This window comes from Oncorhynchus tshawytscha, linkage group LG23 (genome assembly GCF_018296145.1).
Source record: "Oncorhynchus tshawytscha isolate Ot180627B linkage group LG23, Otsh_v2.0, whole genome shotgun sequence".
NCBI classification, from domain to species: Eukaryota; Metazoa; Chordata; class Actinopteri; order Salmoniformes; family Salmonidae; genus Oncorhynchus; species Oncorhynchus tshawytscha.
Genome location: NC_056451.1, coordinates 10,221,727 through 10,242,434, shown reverse-complemented (window position 1 = coordinate 10,242,434; position 20,708 = coordinate 10,221,727). Strand labels below are relative to the sequence as shown.

Sequence of the window (20,708 nt, the reverse complement as noted above, 5' to 3'; positions counted from 1 at the left end):
TCTAAGCAACAACAGAATCTGTAATTGTACTACACTTTATATGATTTATAAGAGCAGACTCTTATCCAGAGCCATTTACAGGAGCAATTAGGGTTGAGTGCCTTGCTCAAGGGCACATCGACAGACTTTTTCACCTAGCCAGCTCGGGGAGTCAAACCACTAGGTTACCCACCCCCCATTATAATGTCTACAATATGATCAACTACACCACAATTTCCTGGTCTATTGGTGGGCTTGTTTATATATATTGTTTCCTTAGAGTCATTGAATGCTAATCAATTTCAACCCACACAATTCATTAACATAGACATTCTGTTGTCTTCCCTTTGACATCACAGTTGGATCAAATGTTTGGTAACTGTTTAATAGCGTGCGAGGATAATCTCTACAATATATTAATAATGGTGCCGCTATTCTCAACGCAACTCGATCTGAATAGTTTATTAGCTTTGGACAAAGTAAGTACAAACTCACATGGGACTTAAACATTTTACACTCATGACCGCTTCAGTGGGTTGTACTATTAAGCCAAATATTCTGTATGTGCTTTTAACAGGTAAACCTTTTACTGTTTGTGGGCTAAATCAGGGTCACACAAACACATCTACTTTGAAACAAAAGTATATTCCTCACCCACATGGTTATGGGCTTACAGCCAGCCACCTGCACCATGTCAGATATAGAGTTGAAATGTATTACATTTTGCGTTTGCATCCCAATATTACACTCCACATACATCACAGAAGACTGAAACATAACAAAACCGTTTGACATAGAAACACCGGATTTTCTGTTGTTTTAAAAAAAGAAGACGTAGAGTAATTATGAAATTATGAAAAATAGTAGGGAATATTGTTGCAATGAACTTGAATTCAAAACATTTCTCAACACCCCAAATGAGCAACACAATGGCTCTCCATTGTATATATGTATCTTCCGACGGTTGGCTTTTGCAATTTCAGGCTGAGGATGAGTTGAGCTTCAAACCCTCCTAGTGGCCCGGCCTTTACATTAAGATGACACTTTGAGGAGTATTCAGTGAACCAATCGTGACTGAACCGTGACCGTGTGGAAATGCGAAGGGACAGGGAAACCCAGTGGCTCTCACGGTGGCGAAAACAGGAACGGAACAGAACACCCTTCACTAGAAAAACCCCCAGGCTTTAGTGAGCTGAGAAAAACGGTCCCTTTTAAATGAGTCAGAACAGTTCATATCGGTATAGATTAGATACGCTCAGTATCGACAGTGGAGTTTCAATGACATTTGTATAGACTTTTGTCTGCGGTGTGGCTGATGTGTGGTTGGTGTGGCAGTATCGTGGAGATATTGAGCCCAAAGTCTCTAGGGCGAAAAGTAGCACGAAATCATAACACAACAAATCCATTTCCATCAGCGGAGACAGGGGGAATCGGTCAACTCCAGTCGAGATATTCGGAAAAACACAAAGAGGTTGTGCTTCTCACTAAGCTACTAGGATGGTATCACCTGACCTGGCAATAACCCCAAATGACACTGGTGGATGTACATGTACAGCATGTGTCCTGTATGAGGTGAGATGACAATGTAACGTAGGTTGAGGAACTTTGTAAATATTTCCGTTTTTCAGAATTAGGAGGATGACAAGAGGTCACTGTCAAAGGAGTATCGTAGGAGTATGATTTGGACTCAATCCATTACGGTGCCTGTGTATCTCTTAGTCAACACTCAAACTAGGAATGATGAGTATACTTGGGATTGGTAACATATCATCTTTGTCAATTACACCCACATTCTGAAACCTGCTCGAAAACCCAGACAGCATCTCTCTGCAACGACCGCCATTGTCTTCAGTCAAACATTCTTCAGTAATAAATTGGAACAGTAAAACCACGTAGCTGCAAAGTTGAGGGAGTCCCCGAGACTCAGGGCCGGAGAGAATTGATTTGATTTAGTGCGAGCAGGGTTTAATTGCTCTGGCTGAGAGAGTGAAAAGGAGGGAGTACAATATGTGGCTATGCTGAGCTAGGGAAGCGTTAAAGGAGACAGGGAGGGGGAAGTGAGGTGGGGGAGGGCGTCTGGAGAGAACTCTATGATAAATGGCAGCCATGATAAATGGCAGGGCGGCTAAACACCATTCTCTCTAGTCGTCTCCAGCTCTTCACTCACTTACAGTGTAGCCATAAGTTAGAGGGTTGGTAGAGAGGTCACCTTGAGCAACATGATTTTTCATCCAGAGGGTGAGACCCTGACTTAAGGCATCAGCATGCTTCAGTTCGGCTGGTGCCTGTGCTTGTGTACTCTCTTAAAAGACATTCGCTTGAAAAACAAGAAGAAAGCGGCAATGGTACTGTTTGTCCATTTTGAGATGCCGTAGCCAGTATATACATGTCCTCAAAATAATCAGAATGAATCTAAGATGACTCAAGAAATCTGCCATTCATTTTGACATTTCTGCCAAGGAGATCTTAGCCGCTAACTAAGATGTTTGGTGCAGTATTTATCAATCAAAAAAAAAAGTGCTTTAAAATGAGTCGCCTTTATTGAAAACTCTCTACCGTTGACCAATCACCAACGAAGGGGCGTAGACTTCTGGTCCGAACTTGCCTCCAGAAAAAATTGTATGGGCCCAAACAGCCGAAAAAACCCTCGCCGAAGTCACTTGAGGATATTCAGAGACTTGTCCTGATGCCACTCCTGCATTGTCTCGGCTGTGTGCTTAGGATCGTTGTCCTGTTGGAAGGTGAACCTTCGCCCCAGTCTGAGGTCTGAGCGCTCTGGAGCAGGTTTTCATCAAGGATCTCTCTCTCTACCTTGCTCCGTTCGTCTTTCCCTCGATTCTGACTAGTCTCCCAGTCCCTGCTGCTGAAAAACATCCCCACAGCATGATAATTCCACCACCATGCTTCACCGTAGGGATGTGTCAGGTTTCCTCCAGACATGGCATTCAGGCCAAAAAGTGGAATCTTGGTTTCATCAGACAGAGAATCTTGTTTCTCATGGTCTGAGTGTCTTCAGGAGCATTTTGGCAAACTCCAAGCAAGATGTCATGTGCCTTTTACTGAGGAGTAGCTTCCACCTGGCCACTCTACCATAAAGGCCTGATTGGTGGGGTGCTACAGAGATGGTTGTCCTTCTGGAAGGTCCTCCCATCTCCACAGAGGAACTCTAGAGCTCTGTCAGACCAACCATCAGGTTCTTGGTCACCTCCCTCACAAAGGTCCTTCTGCCCCAAATGCTCAGTTTGGCCGGGCGGACAGCTCTTGGAAGAGTCTTGGTGGTTCCAAACTTCTTCCATTTAAAAATGATGGAGGCCACTGTGTTCTTGGGGACCTTCAATGCTGCAGACATTTTTCCCAGATCCAGATCTGTGCTGCGACACAATCCTGTCTCGGACCTCTACGGACAATTCCTTCAACCTCATGTCTTGTTTTTTGCTCTGACATGCACTGTCAACTGCGGAACCTTATACAGACAGGTGTGTGCCGTTCCAAATCATGTCCATTCAATTGAATTTTCCACATGTGGACTTCCACATGTGGACAAGTTGTAGAAACATCACAAGGTTAATCAATGGAAACAGGATACAACTGAGCTCAATTTCGAGTCTCATAGCAAAGGGTCTGAATACTTATGTAAATAAGGTACTTCTGTTTTTTATTTTTAAGAAATGTGCAAACTTTGCTTTGTCATTATGGGGTATTTGTTGTAGATTGATGAGGACACATCTTTATTTAATCAATTTGAGAATAAGGTTGTTACGTAACAAAAGGTGGAAAGTCAAAGGGTCTGAATACTTTCTGAATGCACTGTATATTATGACAACATTTTATGACGTTTTTCTTTATTTTGGACTTCGGTGAGTTTCTTTTCCGAACTGTTTCGACTGGGAAGCATGCGGACACCTTTATTCATCATAGATGTAAATAGTTCATCTGGAAGTGGTGGGCTACTCTTAGTGGGATCAGGGAGCTGAGCTGACAATGTGGTGAATTCTGAGCATAATAGTAAGTCAGAATACTATAGTACAGTTTTATTGGACTATGCTGACAACATTTCAACCAGTTGCTGGTTGTAAGGACGCCATTTCAATCAGTTTTGCCTGTTGGCAGTGTTCTACATGAATTAGTCAAGCAAACGTTCACTGAAAATAAAGGAGTCTATAATGTGCATTAACCGAATCAATAAACCTATAGACTGCAATCACAGAGCTTTATCTACAATCACACGGCAACGATTATGGAGACGAAGTTTAATGGAATTAACGAGGGAAAAATCCAATTGAAATAATATTTTTTCCGATAATTGGTTATTACTATGATTTTCCTCACCAGTGCTGTTGACACACTGGACCTGAGGTATCTGTGTCCCGGGGCCACACGGCAGCTCCCCGTCCGGGATACACTCATCCAGTCTGACCAGGCGCCAGTCCCAGCAGCTGGGTTCGTCACATGGGACAGCCTCAACCAGGTGAGGACAGTTCCCTGGTCCACCTGTTGGCTCATTGCTGATCTCCCGTTTCCTCAGTTTAAAACCTGCCGAAGGAAAAAATACACATTATTCCATTTAAGATGAAAAATATAGAATGAAAAATACATAAAACCATATGAAAAAATATATAAAATAAAAAAAATACATAATATGCCTAATTGTCCTCCATTGGAATTGATCTCTTCAACAGCTCTCTCGAAATGGAATAATAGGATATGCTACTATGATAAGACTGGGATTAGTGTACAAGTGCAAGCAAATAATTGCCCAGTTAATTGTTGGCACTTTACCAGATACTGTGATCATAATGACCATAAATTGATACAAAAGAGAGGATTTCACTGTGAAGAGCCAGCGTGTAATTATCATGTGGGTGTTGGACCATCCACAGATGTTAGATACTACCTTTATGCCAGAACACGTTTATACAAGAGGACCTCACAATGGCTACAATAACACCAACTACTATATATGCACAGATAATTACTGTATAATCTTCTGAAACAATCATGTTCTGTTCTGTAAATTCCATAACACCATGCATACCTGATGGCAAATATTAATCATATAACAATCATATGACATACCGTATGGCAAGTTAACACTTAACTATTTTTCATCTGTGAAAAACAGTGGTATGGCAGTTGATATTAGTTTGATAAGAGGAACATACAATGTATATTAAAAAACATAATACCACATGTGTGTTCTGAAAGCATTATGTTAGCATTACGACATCGAATGTATCCACAGTCACCTGAAACATTCCAACCCGTACCCATTAAGGCCTTGTAGCTGACATACAGGCAACACTTCATTTGGATAGTCCCAAGTAGATGGTTTATAGGTGTTCAATATCTGTCAACAACATTTCAACTAACTATCAGTGGATAGTAACCCCGGCCCTAACTTGAACCCTTATCCTAACCCTGAACTTAACTTTTACGGAACCCTTATTCTGAACCTAACCCTAACCGTAGCAAGCATTTGTTGATCAACAGAGAGTTTGTTACTACTACGACCATCCGTAGATCATCTACATGGGACTATCCAAATAAAGTGTGATCGACATACGATAGTCCCACTCGAAGGCTTATCCACACACCTTTCTTCCCTTCTTGGACGTCACAGTTCTCATAGGTGCAGGGTCCCCAGGCCCCCCATGGGGACACTTCACACTCGATGGGACAGAGGATGTGACACAGCTGGGACGTGTTGGGGACGGGACCCCCGCACAGCTTGCTGTCCACAGGACGGGATGCTTGGGACATGGAACATTCAAATGTACTTACATTATAGTCAGAAATATACTGATATATTCAGAAATATATGTACACACCCCTATATATTTATTTGTAAAGTGAAGCTAAAACATTACATTTGGCTCTATACTCCATCATTTTGGATTTGAGATTTTTCTTTAAATGTTTCATATGTGGCGACAGTACAGAATGTCACCTTTAATTTGATACAAATGAAAATACCCTCAAATTAAAGGTGCCATTCTGTACAGTCGCCTCATATGAAATGTATGTAGTCCCCCCATTCCAGTGACAAAGTTACAGAAGGCACTAATATCATACCCCGAAGACATGCTAACCTTTCACCATTAGCATTTTTTTTTGGGGGGTATGATATTTACGCCTCTGTAACTTCTCACTCATCATTGTTCATGATTATCCGTAATCAGGGTACACATTAAATCAAATCAAATTGTATTTGTCGAGTGCTTCATAAACAACAGGTGTAGACTAATGGTAGAATAATGAGGCCTTTTCCAACAATGCAGAGAGAAAGATAAAGATACATGATTTACCATTTTCGTTTGTGCACAACATAATCTGAAACACAACCAAAACAAAACTGCAAAAGCTTGATGTAATTACTACATGCTAGAAATATGGCTTTTTCTTTTCACTACACATTAGTGAATTTGTCCAAATACTTGACACCTTCCAATGGGGAGACTAGATACATAAAGTATTTGTAATTTCTTAACGGTAAAACAGATATGCATGGAAATACCCTCAAACAAAAAGTGACATTCTGTATGAAACATTTGATCTCAAATCCAAAATTCTGGAGTATAGAGCCAAATTAAATGTTTTAGTTTCACTGTCCAAACAAATAATTTGGGGAGTGTACATACCAACATAGTCATAAATATACTGATATATTCTGAAATATACCGATATACCCAGACAAATACTGAGAAATAGATGAACAAATATACTGAGAAACAGATGAACTGCTAGATTAGATACAGCAGTGGTACTGTAAGTCTTTTCTTGGAATCGGCTGAGTATATTTTCCATTTGTCCGTTTGATCTCATCCCGTACTTGTCTTCATGCAGAATGTTTACTAGTGTGCTTGGCTATGACAATGCAGAGGAAAATGCCAAACGGGGAAAAAACATTGGCTTTTCCTTTTAAGCACGCCTGCACGGTACATAAGGTCCCAGAAGAGAGCACATGAAACCCACAGTAGAGGTCTACAGTCTGTGAAGTGCTGCCATGTTCCTTCTAATTTCCCTTTGTTATAATCGCCCCACTGTTAGCATACCGTTAGCATTTCAGGGTGATAAATGAACTCTAATGAACCTTTCAGCAGCTATCTAACACTTGAAACAACAGGAAGCACGGCCCTACGCTCTCACTGAAGACACATGAAGGCTGTGCCGAAGGTGTGAGAGAGCTGCAGTGTCTCCTCTCATACATATTCTATGAAGAATAATCCAGTGCTATGATTCCCCTGTTGTAAACGCTTCAGATTTAGAAGCTGTACACACAATGCGTATATTCCCACAGAGGAACTTCACTTCACGCAAAGGAACAAAAGAGAGGTTGTTTTTCTCGGCAGGAGAATAAGTGAAGCCGACTGTGAGACGCCATTTTCTGGATGTTTCTTAAATGCACTTGAATAAAGGGGTTTGTTTGGAGTTGGGGTTGAAAGTTTGGTGGGTGGTTTTGTGTGTCTGTCACATCAAAGCTGTTTTGGGACGCAGCAAATCTCTGGTTGTTCTGGTTGATGCAACAAAGACTCTTGATCACCTGACAGATTGTCCAAAGCAAAATGTACTACCATTGGCTACACTGTCTAATTGACACCCCTCTGCCACAGCATATGAACACACACACGCACAGAGGCAATGTGCCGAGGCACGTGGGAACACATGTGGACACCAACAGATACACAAATGCACGTACACACACATGTAGACACATACACCTGTAAATATGCACATACATGTACAGACACTCAATCTATGATCCAAACATTGCATCAACGGTTGCAACACTTTCAATCCATTACACTTGTACACAAACACACTTTCTCCTTAAGCCGGTTGTGAAGATCAAGATGTCCTCAAACGTCTCTCTCCCTAACTGACAGCTCCAACAATACGTTCAGCGCTTCAAGTCTTATCAAGTCAAGAGAGCTGAAAAATAATTATACCGAACCTACAGCGAAAAGCAAGCGCAGCTTTGAAATTGATATGCAAAAGGCATCATTCCCTTACAAATAGTCAAATACTGCATTTGGTAAGCCTGATAATCCTTGTATTATTAGTGTGTAGAACAGACTTAAATCTAAGTACATCAATCCATTCTGAATAGAAATTGTCGACCAACAGATTAGTGGTGTTTGTGATAAAGAAAAACCCAGCATCTTCATTACACGACTAACACACAATGTGCTTGTATTTCCTGCATTGCAATGAAACTACAATGGCAAATGTCCCCTCGTGCAACTAATGTGAGTGTTGCTTGTTGGTGTGCCAGAGTAGAAAATCAGGAGGGAAAACATCTCACAGATGCTTTGCATATTCCATCTGGAAAAACAACACTGAGTTATTCCACCATTCCCACAAAGGCTTAAAGACTCGCCCAGATGTGCCAGGCAAATACTTTGTTGTCTTTTTTCCAAACCATTTCTTGAAAGCGTTTATGCTCCAACTTAGTTGAAAACGCATGTTGGTGTTTCAGAGAGCTACACCACTTGAGACGCAAAATCTGCGGAGAGGCCAACCTATCAAAACACCGTCATAGCATCATCCACCAAAACAGAAATGCATGCATACAGTACATACGGCAACTGAGACATTATTAGGAATGAAAAGGGAAAAGGTAGAAGACAAGAAGTGGCAAGGAGGAGAAGAATGCTGGCCGACAAGGCAGAGAGAGGAGGTTCGGATTGGTCTAAAGCACCTACCTGTAACTTCAAAGCTGATGGATAGAAGAGGGGGAACACTAGGCTTCTGCTGGTTTGAGGTCTGACCCTCTGCGGGCACAGGGAGATACAACTATTAGCAACACAGTCACTGGAAAGGGAGAGGGTTTTGGAAGTTGAGGCATGCGTTGAGTGCTATTGCAGGAGTCTAGCCGTTTTCCAATATGAGAATGAGGCTTGTAGAAAAAATAAGGACGGGAAGCGCTGCAGGGATACACTTGTAGGGATACACATCTTTAAAAATGTAGATTGAAGGTGCTCTAATAAGATCAGTCTAGTTACCCATAGAAACTGATCAGCAGTCAGTTTTGGATTGTCCCCTCTGGAATGCTTAAGGTTTGGATTTAGGGAGGGTAAGGTGATCCTGGACCTGTGTTCTTCTAAGAGCGTGGTGATTTAGTTTATGCATGCAGTGGTGGTTGCTGCAGACTTCATTGAGGCACTGTCTGCCTGTGTCTGTCTCTATCTATGTGGCAGCTGGGGAGATTACCCCCCTGATGGGGGAAGAGGAATCCTGCGCCAGGAAGATAAGAACACTCTCCCTTCTAACTCCCACACACGCACACACACGCACACACACTCAGACAGACACACACGGGAATGCATGCACATGCATGCCCACAACGCACACACACACACGTGGGAACACAAACATACACATACATTTCAACAAAATCGTTAGTACATTCTCCTTTAATGTCAGTCCATCTTTCACTGCATTCTAAAGCAACGTGTTTGTCAACATGCACGAGGAAAGGATGTGGTTTCAGTATAGAAAGAGAAATAGACTGTTGTCAATGCAAAGAAGCCCACATTGACATAAGGACATATAACAGTAGCGACAGAGTATAGACAAACATTTATTCAGAAATGTATTCACACCCCTTGACTTTTTCCAAATGTTGTTGTGTGACAGCCTGAATTGATGATTGATTCAATTGAGATTTTGTGTCACTGATCTACACACAATACCCCATAATGTCAAAGTGGAATTATGTTTTTAGAAATGCTCATATATTAATTCAAAATGTAAAGCTGAAATGTTTTGGGGCAATCCGTCTCCAACCCCTTTGTCACGACAAGGCTAAATCAGTTCAGGAGTAAAAGTTTGCTTAACAAGTCACATAATAAGTTGCATGGACTGCAATAATAGTGTTTAACCAGATTTTAGAATGATCTATCTCATCTCTGTTCTCCACACATACAATTATCTGTAAGGTCCCTCAGTTGAGCAGTGAATTTCAAGCACAGATTCAACCACAAAGACAAGGGAGGTTTTCCAAATTTCGCAAAGAAGCATGGTGCAGTTATTAATTACACTTTGGATGGTGTATCAATACACCCAGTCAATGCAAGGATGCAGGCACCTTTCCAAACTCAGTTGCCGGCGAGGAAGGAAAACGCTTAGGGATTTCACCATGAGGCCAATGGTGATTTTAAAACAGTTAAAGAGTTTAAATAATACAAAGTGCTATGTTTGAGGCAAATCCAACACAAGGCATCACCTAGAACCACTCTTCATATTTTTAAGCATGGTGGTGGCCGCATCATGTTATGGGTATGCTTGGCATTGGCAAAGACTAGGGAGTTTTTGTTGGGGGAAAAAAATAAACAAAATAGAGCTAAACACAGGCAGAAACCTGCAGGAAAAGTTAGTTCAGTCTGCTGTCCAACAGACACCGGGAGACAAAGTCACCTATCAGCTGGACAACTACCTAAAACACAAGGCCAAATATACACTGAAGTTGCTTACCAAGACAACATTGAATGTTCTTGAGTGGCCTAGTTACAGTTTTGATTTAAATCGTCCTGAAAATCTATGGCAACACTTAAAAATGGCTGTCTAGCAATGATCAACAACCAACTTAACAGAGAGTGACTCATTTTTAAAAGAATAATGGGCAAATATTGTACAATACAGGTGTGCAAAAGCTCTTAGCTACTTCCTCAGAAAGACTCACAGCTGTAATGGCTACCAAAGGTGATTATATCATGTATTGACTCAGAGGGTTGAATACTTATCTAATCAAGACATATTAGTGCTTTATTTTCCATTACATTTAAAAAATATATATATAATTTTTCTGCCACTTTGACATTAGAGTATTTTGTGGAGACAAAACAATACAATGACATCAATTTTAATCACACTTTGTAACCCAACAAAATGTGAAAAAAGTCAAGGGGTGTAAATATATTTCTGAAGGCACTTTAGATGTCACTGCTGTGTGTACTGTGTATGATATGACAGAGTTTGTGTGTGTGTGTGTTTGTGTCTTGTGGTGTATCGGTCACTACAGGAGAGATCTTCAGCATAATTAAACGGGCCTAATGTGATTTCTACATAGGTTTTTGGACTTTTAAATGAATAATATATACACATGGATCCTTGAAGAATATAACTTAGAAAGGCCTCATGAACTGTTTACCCCATGAGAACCCGAAACTATAAGCTTGTTTTACTTCATTGTTTGTAAACACTGTAATTGTAAAAAAACAAACACTGTATCGCCTCAAAACACGGTTGAAACTCAAGCTATGCTAGTCCTTGCACCGAATTTGAAAGTGATTCAATTTCTCCAGCCCCATCCCTCAGCTGTTTACCAAATCAGTGGCGGGGTGGCTACTTTGTTGTTGTTTGAACTGCAGATTGCCCCCTTCAAGCTCAAGTTAGCACTTTCTCCTGTGCACTAAAAATATTGTCTGAATAAAATGATCACTCCACCAACAATTACCGCTCCAGCGACAGGAACACCTCCTGATATAATAATTGTGCTTCTCGCGTAATGGAAATGCTTTTTTGTTTTTCTCACACCATCTCCACTGGTGGTGCTTAACCTTAGAATCCTTGCTGATATAATTACCAGTGCAGCATTGACTTAAACTGGGCTTGACGGGTCTGAGAGTCGAAGCCGGAGTGTTCTCACTTGTCTAAAGCTTAAGAGTCACACCAGGGACAAGTCCGGTTATGTTATGAAAGCAGCTCCACTTCCCTGGTTGCCTCTCCCTGTAGTACGCAGTGTTCAGGAGTTGCTATGATAATTCTGTCATGGATACACTAATTGTAGGGCACAAAAGTGTGTTTTTAATGGTGTTATTCAGATACTGCTGTTGTTAGGAAATGTCGGAATGGACACAAGGTGTGGAACTGCGAATGCTGTACATGACAATACGTGTCACTGCATTTGTTTGACACAAGACAATGACGTGTCTCTGATGCTGAAATAGTTTGGTGTGCCAACATGTAACAATTTTGTCTTTGTTGGGAAATATTTGGGACTGTTTTATACAACCTTTGCAGATTTGAGGCATGCAACATTATCAGATGTGGGACTACATTAGTCCCACAAATGATTATTCCACATGATGGCTGGATGGTTTATGAACGTAACACCATCAGATCAGCATTATTGGGACAGTTTTACTTAGGAAAGACTTATAGGAAAGTGTTAGGGACAGATCAAAATGTACTTGGGGGAGGGGGGGTCCAAAACGGGGGAAGGGTGTGTGGTTTTTTATTGGGCACAGGGAAGGTCAGTGTGTTTTGTCCCTGATTTACATTTACTCTTCTGCTTGTATTTTCCCTATAAACAATGACTTGACTTACTTTTGATATTACCCTAATAAAATGTTGAAACATTTGTGAAGGTTTTTTATGGTGTGGCTATTATTTATCTTTAGCTACTGAAGACCTATGATGTGAAGGCAATGCGCCCCGGCGCTCCAATCGTACCCTGACAGTTGAACTCGAGGTGAGGAAGACTTGTTTCAGGCCTACCAGAGTTACTTCTATAATCTAACAATATAATGCTTCTCTTTATACAAAATATTCAGATTGAAAATGAACAAATTACCCTCCTGCATTCTATATCTGTATAGCAGACGCAGTAGCCATCTCACATAAAGAAATGCATGTCGGTGTTGTCGCATGTCACTGGCATATCTCTCTCTATCGCTCTAGGGGTTTAGGTCTAAGCCTCTCCTCCTTTATATAGGCTATATGTATTTATTAAAACGTTCATATCGTACAGTGGACACCTAAGCCCATAGGCCTATGCATGCAATGACCTGATACATGTTGTGCTCAAATTTCTGACAGCTGAACTGTGAGGTGGACAATTATTGTTTGAGGAAAGTAGCCTAAAAAAAAACAATTTAAAAAAAAATTGGCTATAACGTTTTGCATATGATACACATCAAAACACAAGGAATAGTGTTTTTGTCATTGTTACAGGCTGTTTAAGGACATGTAAATGTGTCTCATTGGGCCAATATCTCTTGTTTATTGATGGAGCTGGATGCATATGGATGCCTTGTAAATTTCTTAAATGTCCAGTAAATTAAGATCTCCCCTGTCATGTTGTTTCCTAAAGAAAACTCTGAAATGGCATATTGTTTTTATGAAGATTTTAGAATATTGACACAAAAAAATCTGTCGCCAATTGGATGGAAACCTAGATAGTGCGCTTGTCCCGTATGGCTTTGATTATGCCTCCACCTCACGGTTCACCAGCAGCCCTAAACATCTAAAAAATATGCTACTAGCCAAACAAGCTGGTAAGAATTGGACTTAAACTCCCCCCTCATACACATTTGGAGGTTGAGGATTTTTTTGTCTCTATCTCTGTAATGTGTCTGTATCTATGTAATTGTATATGTAGAAAATAGGGAACAGAATGGAAATAAGTCCGAGACTTATTTAAAAAATCTTTGTGTATATATGTTTATTTTTTATTTTTTACTGACAAATAAAATCAATCTATCAATTCAAACTGTGCAGCGACCAATTGATCAATGGAAAGAGTCATCTGTTACAAAACGGCAAAAAAGTTGAATGTCATTCAGAGATTGTCAAGCCTTCTTTACTGGGTAGGCCTACAAGGTAGGGAGGGATGTAATTCTCTGTTTGTCCAGATTGACATAGTCTATTTATTGTGGTGTTGAAAACACAAACAATGATATCGAAGTGCCAGAAGTCGGTATGCTCTGTTTATTGGTTGTGGTGATGCACTGGCACAGAAAGCTGTTAGTGGAAAACTCTTTGCATATAAAACATATAATTATAAATATGACTCGTCTGGGGTGGTCGGCAAACCCCCAACCTTTTGGCCCATCGACTGTGAAACAAAAGTATGCTGAAGTCGATATCCATGTTTATAAACGCAGGGTTGTAAACATGATTTTTAGTTCATTCTATGAGAGGGGAGGGTGTTCCATTTACTTTAATGTGGGTCATGTGAAACTATTTTTTACGCTGGGGAGGGGGGTGCATATTATTTCTACTACACCTTGAGTTGGACCAGCCCCCCCCCCCAGTACATTTTGGTCTGTCCCTTATATACAGGAAAGACTATGTTATGAAAACGTGCTATATATGGAAATTCCTCATTACCATCTTTGTCTTTGAGGTTGTTGAGGTAGGCCAGTAGTTCGGCGTTGGCCTGGACACAGTACACCTCTCGATTCTGGAGCCCTCCCCCACACAGGCCGGTCTGGTTGCTACGCCGACGGTCCTGTTGGCTTAGCAACGAGTCCACTCTACAGTCGCTCCACTCTGTAGTCCTCCAGGTGTAACTGTGACAGTGACAGAGATGGGTGTGTGGGTGTTATGCTGTCAAAACACATTTAAAATTGAACTGAGGTTTCTTTAGCTAATCAAATCCCTGACCTGTCTGTGCTATAAAAACACATTTGTCAATTGTGTGTTGATCTGTTCTACCTGCATCTGGGGCTGCAGATGCCAAACTTGAATTACACTAATCCTTATCGTTCCACTACAACTTCAATAGCTATCAGCTCCATGTTTGGCTAATTGCTTCCAATCCATGTAACACAGGAGTAATATGAAAAGATACATTTTAGTCATAGAAATAATCCATTTGAAAGACTATGTCACGATAGTTTTATAGATGGTGTGGTTTTGAAGTATTTTTCAGAATCGGAACAGGAAAGCTGTGTGTGTGTGTGTGTGTGTGTGTGTGTGTGTGTGTGTGTGTGTGTGTGTGTGTGTGTGTGTGTGTGTGTGTGTGTGTGTGTGTGTGTGTGTGTGTGTGTGTGTGTGTGTGTGTGTGTGTGTGTGTGTGTGTGTGTGTGTGTGTGTGTGTGTGTGTGTGTGTGTGTGTGTGTGTGTGTGTGTGATTGCATGGCAGGTTACAGGAGAGACAATATTGTCATAGACTCCATTTGAGTCTGTGTCTGGCAAAAGCTCAAACACACCAATCTTTCTCCATATGCTCTCTGCTCTACCACACACACACACAGGCCCACACAAACCAACTCCTATGGGCCACCCTGGAGAGCAAATTAGCTAGATGAAGTAGCTAATGGGAAATCAACAGGAGGAATGTATCACCTCTGCCAGTGAGAATCCAGTAGACTTTGGAAAGTTAGTGCACTAAGTGGTTCCAATTTGTTGAAAACTTCCTGGAGGCCTGTCAGGTTCCTGAACTATGTACGGTAGTATTTTTCGACACCCTGATTCTACTGTGTAATACATTACATTTGGACACAACATTTTATAATTTGAAATTCCACAAATACAACATTGACTTAACCCACTTTCAAGCTCTAGGCCTTCCATAAATGTTCAGTATATTTCTTACCACATATTTAGTGTAAAACTATAACTTCCACACATACAGCCACACATCCTCATGACACTAAGTGACACTCACGTGGCGCAGGGCAGTACTCCATCCCCCTGGGGGTCACATGGCTCCGTCTCCTCCAGCGGTGGGCAGTCCTCCCCCTCCCCCACAGAGAACTGGTGCACTCGTCTGGTCCTGGAGCGTTGGCCCCTGGGGGACTCAGGGTCTGGGTCTAGACAGGCCTTGGAGCAGGGGCCCCAGTCTGCCCACTCGCTCAGCTTACAGTCCTTAGCAAGGATGCAGGACTGGACCGTCAGAGGGAGGTCCCAGGGTAGACACAGACTGGAACACAGAGGTAAGGCGAGAGCAGAAGTGGCAAGGTCAGTAATCTGAGATCTGTCTGCGATCTGCTTGCAATTTGCGACAGTGGATGTGAAAGCTGGTCCTGAGGAAGCCCTGTGTGTGTTGGTGGTCCTAGAACAAGTGGTCAGTGGGTTTCGAAGTCAGCTGAGGTAGATTTTGAGGTAGAATTTGGCGTATGTTGGTTGAATTTGTGGAATGTTGGTTTTCGTCCTGTCTATTGCAGTGTATTACTCATCAAGGAACATTGTCTTACATCAGATAGATGGTTGTGTAGGATTGACACCACTACCTATCGGAAGACAATGGGAAGCCAGGGGTCATTCATCAATGAGCTGGATGTAAGTACATGATACTAATACTATCATGTACTATAATGTATTAATACTTGTACTATAGTAGAATGTACACTACCATTCAAACGTAGAGATCACTCAGAGATGTCCTTGTTTTTGAAAGAAAAGCACATTTTTGTCTATTAAAATAACATGAAATTGATCAGAAATACAGTGTAGACATTGTTCATGTTGTAAATGACTATTGTAGCTGGAAACGGCTGATTTTGAATGGAATATCTACATAGGTATACAGAGGCCCATTATCAGCAACCATCAGTCCTGTGTTCCAAAGGCACGTTGTGTTAGCTAATCCAAGTGTCCACACAAAACACCAGTCTCAACGTCAACAGTGTAGAGGCGACTCCGGGATGCTGGCCTTCTAGGCAGAGTTGCAAAGAAAAAGCCATATCTCAGACTAGCCAATCAAAATAAAAGATTAAAATGGGCAAAATAACACAGACACTGGACAGAGGAACTCTGCCTAGAAGGCCAGCATCCCGGAGTCACCTCTTCAGTGTTGACGTTGAGACTGGTGTTTTGTGGGTACTATTTAATGAAGCTGCCAGTTGAGGACTTGTGAGGCATCTGTTTCTCAAACTAGACACTCTAATGTACTTGTCCTCTTGCTCAGTTGTGCACCGGGGCCTCCCACTCCTCTTTCTATTCTGGTAAGGGCCAGTTTGCGCTGTTCTGTGAAGGGAGTAGTACACTACGTTGTACGAGATCTTCACTTTCTTGGATATTTCTCACATGGAATGTCCTTCATTTCTCAGAACAAGAATAGACTGACGAGTTTCAGAAGAAAGTTATTTGTTTCTGGCCATTTTGAGCCTGTAATCGAACCCACAAATGCTGATGCTCCAGATACTCAACAAGTCTAAAGAAGGCCCGTTTTGTTGCTTCTTTAATCAGAACAACAATTTTCAGCTGTAATAACATAATTGCAAAAGGGTTTTCTAATGATCAATTTGCCTTTTAAAATGATAAACTTGGATTAGCTAACACAACGTGCCATTGGAACACAGGAGTGATGGTTGCTGATAATGGACCTCTGTTCGCCTATGTTGATATTCCATTAAAAATCATCCGTTTCCAGCTACAATAGCAATTTACAACATTAACAATGTCTACACTGTCTCTGATCAATTTGATGTTATTTTAATGAACGAAAAATGTGCTTTTCTTTCAAAACGAGGACATTTCTAAGTGACCCCAAACTTTTGAACGGTAATGTACATTATACTAAGCATGTTGTAATAAGCTGTATTCAAGAGTCCTTATGGAACTGACTGGCATTGAACCCTAATACTCAACCCTTCATTCAGAATCATCACACCTTAAACAATGCAGAAAAAAAAGCTGGGAAGCCCCCACATTTAGGTAGTGAATTGGTTGCTGGTTCAAATCCGGCTCAAAGGACCATGAGACCAGGGGTTGTGTACATGTAATACAATACAATACATAAAGTCTGAAGGGTTGTGCCTCAAAAGCCTCCGAATAGTAACCACAACTGATCAATCACCAAAAGCAATCACTCTGTAATCATTCAACTTGCAATTAGAGCTAATGAATAAACGCTGCCTCTTTAAGCTCCTTCAAATGATTAGGAATTAAAGCCGACTATTTTCTGTTCCTTGCACCGCAGTGTGCATCGCCTTTCCCCCGAGGCGCCGCAGCTGACGATCTTTTACCGCTAATTACAGCTCTGCTTCATTTAGAACCCTCTCATTTAGACGACGCCGATGCCACACTTCACCTCTAGCTTCTCACACTTCTGCTGGAAACGAGTGCAACTGGTTTGAAAAAAAAGCCTTGAAAAAGAGGGAGTTGTGTTTTTAACCCCTCTGTCTCCACAGATTCAGATACCTTTGAATTGTTTGATGTGGCGGGCCTGCAGGTGTGACGTCACGACGAGGATTCGTTGTGATGCCAACAAGGCACGCAGGTAGAGTTCTTTCTCAGTGAAAAACATTCAGAAATTAAAACAAAGGTTTTGCGACTCGTTGAGGATAATTCGCTTCCTGACTCAGATGAAACTTCACACATGCTTAAAAAGCCTTAACGCATCCATTGACCCTTTTCACGGCAACTCAATCTCTTTCAGTATTTGATGTTTTGGTCGTGTCAACTTTTTATTATTTTCTGCATTGTTGTGGGGGTTTTGAAGTCTTGAAAGTAGTCTTTTTTTTAATCTCCGTCAGTCAGACAGAATGGGGACAGACAAACAATTTCACTTGAAATAAGAGAGTAATAATATTTCAAAAACACTCAAACTCTCATTTTAAAACCAATAAAGGTTATACAACAAACAACAAGAAATTCCATGAAATTCCACAACAAAAAAAGAGTTTGGTTTCTTTAGAATATCCACATTGAACACAAACATGCTCATTACACGAGGCTTTGGCTAAGAAACATGTGGTACAATTAAAGCCTACAACACAGGCTGTACTATGTGGGTCAGGGAATGTGAAACCCTGGGAGAAATCTTTTAACCATCTTTTTCAGCGCCTTTAGAAAACAGAGTGGAATGTTTGGAAGGCCAGTGTGGCCAGTAAAGAGAATCATAAACGTGGTGGCATATGGGAGACTCAAATTTGAACTAAAAGATGTAAAGTGGTACTTTCTAGAAGTGCTTCTGGTGGTAAACGGAAACCTCAGAGGCCACCATGCAAGCTGGAATCTACAGTAAATAGCCAACACTTGCATGCGGATTTCATATTATTACATGTAAAAGCCTGCCACTATTCTACAACCAGACTAAAACAAAGTCTAATGAGTCAAGAGAAAGCTGTGGCCCAACGATGACAGATGTACATCAAACAAAATGGGAAATGAAGTCAGCAAGATGTTCGGAGGACGACTGCCTAGATTCATTGGATATCGCTTCAGAGAGAACCCAGCAAACCGGGAACATTCCCAGAACATTAGCGAAGATTCTCATTAAGTTCTAGTTGGGTTTTTATCTAACATTAGGATGATGACATCCCAAAAACATACGAAGAATGTTTTTGATAACAAAATGTTTATTTTATTCAGAAAATGTTTTAAAGGAAATATTCTTGGAATGTTTTCTTAACATTCACGAAAATGTTGTGCACAACATCTGTAACAACCACCACAGAACATTCCCCCAAATGTTCTCATTAGGTTTCCAGGTAATGTAATGACACAATGTACCAGTAATGTTTTTAGAACATACCGCCACAACGTTCTGGGAACGTTCTTGCAACACCAGGCAAATGTTTTATACAAACATTGTATAATCATCATCGCAACTGGACAGTTTTTGTGTTATGAGAACATTGCCGCAACCAAAATAATGTTCTGGGAACTTTCACAGAAACCTTTTGTGTTTGCTGGGAAGTTTGTTCCACTTTGGCAAAAACAACGATAAATATTTCAGAACCAGAAATAAACAAGTCAAAGATTAGTATTTACCTTCCTAAGGGTATAAGATTTGTTTTCACGGTTCTTTAGAAATATTTGATCCCAGCCACTGCTGAGAAGTTGGCACTAACAGCGCATTAATGAATAGATTTAGTACATAATTGATCACATCTGTGGCATGTAACACATACATAATGTGGATATAAGGCTATATAACAGAGACTGTAGCTCTCCTTGCTAGAGATGAAAGACTTCATGGATTCTAAGATGAGAGATACCGTGCTGACATTTGAAGTTATTGTCACTCAGCATAAAACAAAGACACCATTCAATGCTAAAGAAAGAGCTTCAAGCCAAGACAGGGTTAGGGACTTGCCTCAAGCCAAGACAGGGTTAGGGACTTGCCTCAAGCCAAGACAGGGTTAGGGACTTGCCTCAAGGCAAGACAGGGTTAGGGACTTGCCTCAAGCCAAGACAGGGTTAGGGACTTGCCTCAAGGCAAGACAGGGTTAGGGACTTGCCTCAAGGCAAGACAGGGTTAGGGACTTGCCTCAAGGCAAGACAGGGTTAGGGACTTGCCTCAAGCCAAGACAGGGTTAGGGACTTGCCTCAAGGCAAGACAGGGTTAGGGACTTGCCTCAAGGCAAGACAGGGTTAGGGACTTGCCTCAAGCCAAGACAGGGTTAGGGACTTGCCTCAAGGCAAGACAGGGTTAGGGACTTGCCTCAAGCCAAGACAGGGTTAGGGACTTGCCTCAAGCCAAGACAGGGTTAGGGACTTGCCTCAAGGGACCCTCAAGCCAAGACAGGGTTAGGGACTTGCCTCAAGCCAAGACAGGGTTAGGGACTTGCCTCAAGCCAAGACAGGGTTAGGGACTTGCCTCAAGCCAAGACAGGGTTAGGGACTTGCCTCAAGCCAAGACAGGGTTAGGGACTTGCCTCAAGCCAAGACAGGGTTAGGGACTTGCCTCAAGCCAAGACAGGGTTAGGGACTTGCCTCAAGCCAAGACAGGGTTAGGGACTTGCCTCAAGCCAAGACAGGGTTAGGGACTTGCCTCAAGCCAAGACAGGGTTAGGGACTTGCCTCAAGCCAAGACAGGGTTAGGGACTTGCCTCAAGCCAAGACAGGGTTAGGGACTTGCCTCAAGGACTTGGGACTTGCCTCAAGCCAAGACAGGGTTAGGGACTTGCCTCAAGCCAAGACAGGGTTAGGGACTTGCCTCAAGCCAAGACAGGGTTAGGGACTTGCCTCAAGCCAAGACAGGGTTAGGGACTTGCCTCAAGCCAAGACAGGGTTAGGGACTTGCCTCAAGCCAAGACAGGGTTAGGGACTTG

General features: G+C 41.7%; 1 protein-coding gene across 3 annotated transcripts in view; it reads right to left on the bottom strand.

The window, feature by feature from the left end:
* Positions 1-20,708, bottom strand: part of LOC112222563 (thrombospondin type-1 domain-containing protein 7A) — a 103,838-nt gene that overhangs the window by 43,424 nt on the left and 39,706 nt on the right. For all 3 annotated transcript variants that reach the window (XR_006079709.1, XM_042304567.1, XM_042304568.1), the window contains exons 3-7: positions 15,374-15,628; positions 14,092-14,273; positions 8,682-8,750; positions 5,574-5,729; positions 4,309-4,512 (exon numbers count right to left, since the gene is read on the bottom strand). Coding sequence is in view for 2 of the 3 variants with exons in the window: in XM_042304567.1 (XP_042160501.1) it covers positions 4,309-4,512; positions 5,574-5,729; positions 8,682-8,750; positions 14,092-14,273; positions 15,374-15,628 (866 nt within the window). In the remaining variant the exon portion in view is untranslated. The remainder of the gene's footprint in view (positions 1-4,308; positions 4,513-5,573; positions 5,730-8,681; positions 8,751-14,091; positions 14,274-15,373; positions 15,629-20,708) is intronic.